The 10116-nt window shown below is 39.5% G+C and overlaps 1 protein-coding gene and 1 long non-coding RNA gene across 2 annotated transcripts in view; one reads left to right on the top strand and one right to left on the bottom strand.

Moving 5' to 3' along the window:
- LOC135088697 (cilia- and flagella-associated protein 251-like) overlaps positions 1-1385 on the bottom strand; it is a gene marked incomplete at its 3' end in the record, with an annotated part of 19487 nt that extends 18102 nt beyond the window's left edge. Inside the window, exon 1 of the mRNA XM_063983660.1 lies at positions 1269-1385. Coding sequence (XP_063839730.1) covers positions 1269-1385 — 117 coding nt within the window. The remainder of the gene's footprint in view (positions 1-1268) is intronic.
- Positions 1-8625, top strand: part of LOC135116439 (uncharacterized) — a 96006-nt gene extending 87381 nt beyond the window's left edge. Inside the window, exon 3 of the long non-coding RNA XR_010276334.1 lies at positions 8458-8625. This is a non-coding gene — a long non-coding RNA (uncharacterized LOC135116439). The remainder of the gene's footprint in view (positions 1-8457) is intronic.
- The last annotated feature ends 1491 nt before the right edge of the window (positions 8626-10116 follow it).

Below are 10116 nucleotides of genomic sequence, written 5' to 3'. Positions count from 1 at the left end.
AACCATTCCTCGTTGTTTTTTTCCTTTCTTTTTCTTTTTTTTTTTGCTCGTTAAAGCATATCTAGAATAAATATAAAACACAACTCTTCGCCTTTTTTTTTTATTTACATATTGTAACTAAAAAATAGCTCAGAACTCACCACGAGTAGGTGGATGTGTATCGAGTTCCATCCGTTCTCCAGCCCAGCCACTCCACCATTACTGGATTGGTTTATACTTTGTATTGTTTTTTGGTGTCAAACTTAGGAATATTCTTTCTTGACTTCAGTGTGTTCATAATGAATCCCTCTTTCTGATTCTCCATAAACACGTTCTAAAGCTTCTGTTACTAATTTAATCAATCTTTCAACAGCTTGTGTGTGACAGGGGATATCTTTATAGTGTGGTGATGCCATGCTTTCTGTTTCAATAAGTTCTGTTATTTCTTCCTCGCTTATGCTCTTTGTCAATGGCGGTTCTGTTATTTCTGAATTTTATCAGTTGATCATTTCTGTGAATGTTCTAGACTTAAAATCCAACTCAGGAATTTGAAAACTTCTAATTCCTGATCTGACTGACGTTCGAGCCTTCAAAATTCTTCGCCACCCCAACTCTCTGATAACCTTATGGTCGTCATTTATCATTGAAAGTAAGATGTTTTCTGGATGGCCAAAGTACGCATTTCTCTGAATTACTGGATTTACTATCACTTGAATATTTGCATCCATCTTTGCAGCTCTTCTAATAGTGTCATGAAGGTGTTTGGCTCCAAAAATAACTGATGGTTCGCATTTGATTTTGAACCACATTGATATACAAACCTCCATTATGTATCTTACTCTTGCTACCAAATTTTCTGTGGGATTTTCTGTTGCCATGTACAAGCGAAGAATTATGTTCGCTGTAGTCATACGCCATTTTACCAGGATTCCTCTGGGGTTTGCTCCACAAACCCCAGAGGAAACAGCTTCGATTATGCTTCAAGCAAATACTTCTGATCAGAGCTTAAATCTGAAAGGTTGACTTTAATGTTGATCACTTCTGCTTGAATGGGTTCAAAGTCAATAACTGGTAAATTTTCAGTTAGACGATTGTTTTCCAATTATGCCAGTAAAGCCTCTTGGTCCTGTTGTAGGCCGATCTAACTTTAGCATGAGATGTCTCAATGGCAATTCATTAGCATGCAGTTGACACACAAACCACTGTAATGGTCTTTCAAGTTGTTGTTCTAAAAGAGAAATTACGCCATTCTTTCTGCCAGTATTTACAACAGTGCCATCACAACCTACTGCCAGAACTTCAGGAATTCCTGAAGCAATTGTCTGCGAATTTCCAGACGACACAGCTATCTGGCCAAGGTAATCAGAGCCAGGCTCCTTGACACAAGCTATATGTTCTTCGGTCATTACTTGTTTGGCAATCTTATTTATTCCCTTTTTTAACCTGAAATAGAATTCTATCTTTTCTTCCATCGAAGAATATGTTAAGGGCCATTTTTTTTTATTATTCGTATGATGTTTTCTTGCCTCAAGTATCTTTTTTCGTCGACCTCGATGAATTTTACTTCGGTCAACAATTTCAGAGGCATCTTTGGAAGATATTATTCCAATATCTTGTAAAGTAGCACTAACTATACTTGCTGCAGTCCTGTCTGAAATTCGTGACCTGTCACAAGCTAATGCAACTGATGGTAATTTCAAAAGATTAGTTCTACGTGGATTTTTGTCTGTTTTATCTTCAAAATCAGTTATCATCTGTTGTTGATGTAGAATATGATTCTGAAAACGAAGCTAGAGTTGCTGTACCACTTGTCGATGGTTCAGAGTGAGATGGTTCTGCTTTGTGTTGACTTCTTTTTTCTTTGCTCTGTAATGTCTTCGTCAGTTGTTTTAGTTATTTTTGTCAATAGTTCCAATAGCCATTTTTCTGTTGCTCCTTTGATCATTTACGAAATTCTGTTTCACGCTGCGGGACATTTCTAGCTGCCTCACATGAGCAGTTGTTTATGGCACATTTACAAGCTGCAATGTCAAAAGTTTCAAGCCCTCTTCTTTGAATAATGTTGCTTTATTTATGAAACTTGGTTTGTCTTTCCTCTTAAGAGGAGTAATCCTTTATCAAACTGTTGCACTTGTTGTGGTAGTTATCTAACATTGCACGAATGCGTCGTGAAGAAAGAACTGGTATAGAAGCTGACTTCCATATTTCTTGTAACTGTTCGTTGAAAAACTTAGCAATTTCATCCCAGAGTGGATGTTTTTTTGTTGTTTTCAAATAAACACGCTTTTCCATAAACACGTTTTCATGACATCTTCGTACGTTGGGAGGCATCACTAACTGAACTGGCAAGGATTCCTGAGAATAAGGCAAGTAAATGCTTGTCTCGTATTCTGTAAAGAGCTCATGACTTTATAAACGGTCATACGTCTCTCCCCTTTGAGCTCTACTAGGAATCTAACATAATGGCTGCAGAGTGCAGACATCACGTGACCCGCAGCGGTGTAAGACCCCTCCCCTTAACCATGGGGCGAAGTTGTGAAGGAGACTAGGTTAGTGATTGTGTGTGTGTGTGTGTGTGTGTGTGTGTGTGTGTGTGTGTGTGTGTAACTCAACTAGTAACTCAACTGTGATCTTCTGTACTGAACTCAGTAGATTTTAGTGATTTAGTGAAATATTCATTGTAGTATTCTTCCAATGGAGATCACTTGCAATTTCGGTATATAATAAATTAATATAATTACTTATATGTATAAGTGACGTAGCGGGAACAGAAGTTATTAAGTAATCTCTCCCAAACTTTACACATACAAAGTATACTCGTAAGTAACATAAAACAACTTAGGGACCAGCCACATGAAAATTTGTATTTTATTTTTGGGAATTTAAAAAAAAATTGTCTCGAAAAAATTAAATTTTTCAACATTTCAAGCATATAGCGGGGACAGAAAATATATCTATACAGCTTGCAGATTTAGTATGTTATCAATATACAACTAGAAGGAAATATTGCACACCAGCCACAAACATTTCATAATGAATTGTTGAAATGGTGTATTATGTGAAGTTTACCAATTTGAGACGCTTTTTTTTTTTTTTCAAACTTTGACGGGCTGGCGGGGACAGAAGATATTGTTCTAGAGAAAAATGCTTTGAACACAATTTTTTTTTCTTACCAGTTGGCACCTTTTCCGCACTAGCCATAAAATAATTTCAAGAAAAGTTAAAAAACGCTCCATCCTAGTGTGTGTGTGTGTGTGTGTGTGTGTGTGTGTGTGTGTGTGTGTGTGTATGTGTGCGTGTGTGCGTGTGTGTGTGTGTGTGTCAGTGCATGCGTGCGTGCGTACATTTGCAACACCTACGCCTCACAGCCATGAGTGAACGGGTGAAGGAGTTTGAATGAGAGAATGAAAGTTAGAGCGAGTGCGGCGGGAAAGTTAGCGAGTGAGTAAGTGAGAGAAAGAGAGAGAGAGAGAGAGAGAGAGAGAGAGAGAGAGAGAGAGAGAGAGAGAGAGAGAGAGAGAGAGAGAGAGAATTAACCTGAAATAGTAATTCTTGCACACCCAGTCGTTAGTTTAATTATAGCATCAATTATAACACCATTCAATAATAATTACACAGGTGAGAAGCTTTCCGCTGATTCTTGCTAACAATTACCCCGGACGCATGTATTCCAAACTTGAATGTATTATAAACTTAACTGAATCCAGGAAAAAAAAAAGTAAAGAAAAAAACTTGTGCTTATTCCCTCCAGTGACCTTTTGTAGTAAATAATCAGTTTCATTCTACATTTGTTCTTTTTTTGCGTGTTGAAGAGACTGGTCAATGGAAAATAAAAGACGGAAAAGGTCTCAGAACTTGTCGCTGCCAGAGAATTGAGGAGAGAGAGTCACAAGAAGTTGTGCAGTTCAATTCCAGAGGTGTCTTGATACTCCCTCTGTGAAACAGTTTGAGTCACAGGAAGGGGAAAAACAGGAACAGGAAAAGGAACAGATTTACTCACCATAGACTCTCCTTTCAAGATTGCTTTTTATCTTATATACTCAGTAGGTGATGTACTTATAGTCGTCTAGGTGATTTATCCAAGGCACGGGAGTAGTAGGATCGTGATGACCTCGCACCTCAAAAATAGCTAGAAAATGTTTAATCTTTTTAGCGTTATGGTTGTCTTTTCTTCAGATTTAAAACACTAAAAGTTTGCACGGACGAGGAAAAAGTGAATAGGAGGTTACTTTTGTTTTTTTCTAGGTGGGAAAACAACATAATAGATCGTGATGAAAATTTCCCAAAAGGTTGTAGGTGATTATGAAAAAAAAAAAAAAAATCTAAGCAGCGACAATTGAATTTCAGTGTCAAAAGATATAATATTGCAATCATTGATGGTGATGAGTTGCTTAGTCAACAGTGATCTACTCCTGAAATAGTCTTTATGAAATTTGTTGATCCTCTTCCTCTAGCGTTCCATGAGTCTGTGGTGATTTGATTGTCTAGATATATGACTGCGGCGCGCATTTTCAAAAGATTTGTTTTTCCATGAATATTTTAAAAGGCCACTGAGATATTTGAACGCGTTCTTATTGGTATTTTCCCTCTGGTGACGCAAGATCGTCGTTAAGTCATCACTAGAATTATGAAAAAAAAATACCCTTAAAAACCACAGTAACTTCCACTACAACCAACTGAAAGTCGAGATAAAACTCCAAAGTGTTTGAGAATAATGTCTCACGGGGCGCTGCTGATGGTGAGCTGTGAGTCAGGTGGCAATGATAACCCGTGTCTAGATACAGCATTGTTACATTATTGCTCATTACCTGCTGTTTCGTGTCAATTAATATTTCCCAAGAACGCACTTGCTTATGTTTTAGAAGGTGATACCATCGTCACAAGACAGCACAGTAAGGATTAACATAATTTCTCTGGCAGGTACAGTCTATTAGTCAGTTATTATTTGTACAGTTAGTTTATTTACTGCAAATACCCAGTACTTAAAAAAAAAATATACATATGATTTATACACATGTCAATATTCACACGATACATGATTAAAAGCCTCGTAGTCCATGGGTCTATATTTTTAACCCCAAAACAATCATCAAGCTTTGCACTACGGAGGATACTTGCTGTCCCCCCTCTCGCTACCCACGTCCTGACAGGTCCCCGCGGCGTGTGACCAGACCCTTGTGGCGCCAAGTATTAATTAGTCAACCAGCAAATCCCTAACTTGCCCCAATAATCATATCAACATCACACGCGTGCACTTCCCCAGCAATTAGTGGTGCGCGGGGAGGCAGGTAGACAGGCAGGCCCGGGTTGGGGGACGGTTGAGTGGGGGCCGGCCTGTCCCTTCTCTCCACCCAGCTGCTGAACCCAGGCTCTGAAATTAGCTTCCAGGAATACAGAACACTGGAGCTTACTTACTGGAACAGATAGGATATGATAGGCTTTAATAAAATGGTTATAATAACAGTGGTGGTATTAGCATTATTATTATTATTATTATTATTATTATTATTATTATTAGTAGTAGTAGTAGTAGTAGTAGTGGTAGTAGTAGTAGTAGTAGTAGTAGTAGTAGTAGTAGTAGTAGTAATAGTCGTAGTAGTAGTAGTAGTAGTAGTAGTAGTAGTAGTAATAATAATGTAACAGAAATAGTGATATAATAATGCTTTAGACCTGCAGTAAATACCCTCCGGCAAGAATTTCCCTGACCAGTAATAACTAACTTGTCGCTCACGAGTCACTGGTTGGCGGCGTGAGGTGAGGCTGCTTCGTGGGCAGCAGAGATGACCATTACGATGCTGTTAAGGTTGCTTCTCTCCTCCCTTGCGATGTACTGACTTGCATTTATCACTGCGCAGCTGAATGGATGTGGAATATGTCAACTAAAGATTAATGGAATTGGAACTGGAGATAATGCAAGTGAGTCAAACAGCTTGTCCACACTGTCAGCCTAACCTAACCTAACGTAACCAAATCTGACGTAACATAACCTGACCTAAACATCAAATTTCATAAAGATTTTTCATGGAACCGTCACGCCATTGCGAGAACAACAGGCACATGGTTTTCCTAAATACATTTTCAGAAGTGAAGAGTGACTGGAAGAGGTGCTCATGTCCGGGTGTAGGGCGCTGCTGAGTCTTGCCACTCGTTGTGGGAGACAATTGAGGTGTGTCATCATCGGTGCGGTTGTGCAGTGGCTGTGCTGGAATGTTGATAGTCACACTGAGATGCTGACTGCCGCGTTAAGGTGTTAAGGCGATGTCAGGCGTGCTGAGTTGTTAAAGTGCTAGCAGCAGTGTTGAGGTGGTGACAGCCACATCATGATGGAAGCAACAAAATTGGTGTGATAACATCCACACTGAGTTATTAAGAGTTGCACTGAGGCTCTAACAGTCTCGTTTAGCTGTTAATAGTTGTGGGAGAGCAAGCATCCATGATTGGAGCATTGACAGGCGTGAGGGGAGGAGCAATAAGCCTTGGTGGGGGTGCTAATAGCGGTGTTGGGGAGGCGGTCAGGCATGGCGGGGGGGTGGAGGAGCAATCAGCCATGGTGGTGCTGCTAGCAGAGCTGTGGCCATAAATAGAGGCGGCAGGGGTAATATAAAATCCGAGGGCTGTCAAACACTTTTATTACGCCCCGCCGCCCTCACTTTTTTTTTTTTTTCGTCTTTTTGGTCTGCTGCCCGAGGGAGGCTGAGTCAACAGGCCTCCTCCTTCCGCCTTCCCCCCTCCATCTTTCCTCCTTCCCCCATCTTCTTTCCTTCATCCCCGTCCGCCTCCCCAAGCCTCGCCTGCCACACGGTTATTAAAGGAAGGTTTCTGAGGCTAAAGTGTGTGTGTGTGTGTGTGTGTGTGTGACCTCTAGCTTCCCTCGGTTTGACCTCAGCACGTGAGCACAACGAGAGTCTGCCAGTGTCCCAACCTTTGACCCTTGGCTTCTGACCTCCCTGACCTTTCACCCCCTCGACCTCCGCGCACCATTACCTGGCTTCCCGTTCCTTGATTTTTCTCACTTTACATTCTATTCTTTTTCTCTCTTCCTTTCCTCTTCCCGTCTCTTCCTCTCTCTCGTTCCCCCTTCCCTCTCACTTCCATCACCCTCTCCTCTATTTTTTTTCCTTTACCTTTTCATTCTCTCTTTCCACTTATCTTTTTCTCGTTTTTTCCCTCTCTCTTCCATCATCCTCTCCTCTCTTATCATTTCCCATCTTTTTTTCCCTTCCGTTCCTCACTTCTTATTTCTTCTTCCCCTTTCCATTTTTTTCCGTATTGCTCCCTCTGTTTTCCATCACCTCCCTCTTCTTCACTTTTATTTCTTTCCTCTTTCATTCCTGTTTTCTTTTTCCTCTTTATTAACACTCCTCTTCCTCTTTTATCAACACTTTCTTTCTTCATCTCTTCTTTTCCTTTCCTTTCTTTTGCATATTTTTCTTTCTCCTCTATTCTCTCTTCCTTTCATCGCCGTCTCTGCCTTTAATCCTTCTTTTCTTCCTTTCTTCCGTCATCTTTTCCTCTTTTTGCCTCTTCGTCAGTCTCCTCCTTTTACTCTTTCCTTCCTTCTCTCTTTCCTCTTCCTCTTTTTCCTCCCACCTCCTTCCTCACCTCCATAAGTTTTGGATTCCTAAGCTCACTCTTTCTCACAGATCTTTCCTTTATTTTTCTTCTTTTTTCTCTTCCGTGCTTTCTTTTTCCTCCTTTTCCTTTCTTTTCTTTTCTCTCTTCAATCTTCCCTCCTCGCCATTTCTAGTTATTGGTTGAACTTTCCTCATTATTTCATCATTTACTTTTTTCTCTTCCTTTTATAATTTATTTAGCTCCTCCTCTTCTTCCTTTTCTTCTTCTTCCTCCTCCTCCTCCTCCTCCTTTACTTTCTCCATAAATCTCTTTCTTAGTTATCAATTTATTTTTCTCATTAGCTCTCCATTCATTTCTTCCTCTTCCTTTCATTACTTTTCTGATCCACCACCACCACTTTCTCCTCCACCTCCTCCTCCTCCTGGAATCCTGGCGACGTGCTGCTTCGTCAGTAAAGTATTAAAGGCTATGGGGTCTTTTTATTATTTGTTTCCTATTATTTTTTTTTAATGAGGTTCACTGAAAACTGCGGCGTCTTTTGTCACTTAATAGAAAAAAGGTCAGTTTACTTTACGTATCATTAAAAAAGAAGGTATTGTGAAGGAAAGTAGATGGGATCTCTCTCTCTCTCTCTCTCTCTCTCTCTCTCTCTCTCTCTCTCTCTCTCTCTCTCGTTCGTTCTTGTGTTGATTGAAAAAAAAAACGAAATATAAAAGTCTTCTTTACTTTCTTCTTTATTTTTTCTTCCTTTCTTGTTCTTGTTTTTTTTTTTTTGTTCTAGCTCATCATCATTTCTTCAGTAATGATATTGTCAAGCCTCTTAGTAGTACACACAACATTTATTTTACTGCATTTCCTATCATGACTCTGTATGATTGCGTCTTTTTTTTTGTCTCCCGGCAGAGGTGATTCCCGTCCACCAAGGGGCGCGAGGGTGCGGGTGTTGGACAGGCTGCGGGGTAGCTGACAGTGGCGTGAGTGATGAGTGGTGCCTGTCAATGGGAGGTGAGGCGTGTATTTCTTGCTGCTGTGGGTAGTCTCTCTCTCTCTCTCTCTCTCTCTCTCTCTCTCTCTCTCTCTCTCTCTCTCTCTCTCTCTCTCTCTCTCTCTCTCTCTCTCTCATCAAGAACAGAATCGCAGTATAATAAGTACTTGCTTTCTTAAATACTGAATAACAATATTTTCTTTTATCAAGATAAAAAAAATGTTTACAGTGCAGTAAATGTTCCTACTCAACGCAAGAAGAAAAAGAAAGAAAAAAAAACAGTAAAAATACTATGCAGTATCTAGAAAGACAACGCCAGTAAGTAATTAAATGTTCTTCACCAGCAAAGATGATGTGAACAAGCTGTTAATGTTTCTCACTCATTAAGAAAATAACGTTAGAAGGCAACGAGTATTCCTTAATGAGAAACATGACGTCAGTAAACAATAATGTTCTCCTTCATTAAGAAAGGTGGTGTCTCTAAGCAATAAATTTTCTCGTCGAGGACGTTAGGAGACAACATGCTTTCTCTCATCAAGAAAGGTAGTGTTAGAAAACAATAAATGTTCTCCTTTGTTAAGAAACAACGTTAATAGACAATAATGGAATCAAGAAAGATAATGTTAGAAAGTAATAAATGTTTTCATTAGGAAAGGTCATGTCAGGGAGTTATGAATTTTCTTTCACGTCAAGAAAAATACGCTACAAGACAATAAATATTCTTCCTCCTCAAGAAATCGGCGTTAGAAGATCACAAATGTTCTCCCTCATCAGGAAAAAGAAAACAAAAACAAAAGGAAGTCAGAAATCAGAGTCCCAAATGAAGGAAAACTTGTGCCAATCAACTCACACGTTCGCGTCTCTCAGTTCATGAAGTTATGACTGCAATTTTCTCTTCTTTCGTTCATAAATTCACGTGTTTGGGAGTGAACAATTTGCGTCGGTGATTTGTATAGTATTAGTCGATGTCATTTTTCCAGTTGGCGATATGTGTCTTTCCTCTGACATTAAAAAAAATATTAGTTAACGAAAGAGATTGATAAAGGGGAAAGGGAGAAGAATGTATTTTGTGTTAGAATAGTATGAAAGATGAAATATAACAAGGATCGATATAGAAAAAAAAATACGACATGTTATAATAAAGAAGACTGGTCATTATGAAGAATATATACTGACGAAGGGTCTATGTAGAGGCCGAAGTAGGCAATGGAGAAGTAAGAGAGAGAGAGAGAGAGAGAGAGAGAGAGAGAGAGAGAGAGAGAGAGAGAGAGAGAGAGAGAGAGAGAGAGAGAGAGAGAGAGAGAAAAATGAAAGGAAGTGAATGGTGATATGACATATTTATATAGCATAGATAAATTTTGCCTTCCAAACAAGAGGGGAACATAATTGAATCAAAACATGGAAGGACAAGAAATAAAGTTGAACAGAGAAGGACAACAATAAAGGGAGGAAATAAATAGAATATGATCAGTAGGGCAGAGAGAGAGAGAGAGAGAGAGAGAGAGAGAGAGAGAGAGAGAGAGAGAGAGAGAGAGAGAGAGAGAGAGAGAGAGAGAGGTATATATATGTGTATAGAC

Source organism: Scylla paramamosain, chromosome 3, assembly GCF_035594125.1.
Source record: "Scylla paramamosain isolate STU-SP2022 chromosome 3, ASM3559412v1, whole genome shotgun sequence".
NCBI lineage: Eukaryota > Metazoa > Arthropoda > Malacostraca > Decapoda > Portunidae > Scylla > Scylla paramamosain.
This window is presented reverse-complemented; position numbering and strand designations above follow the sequence as displayed.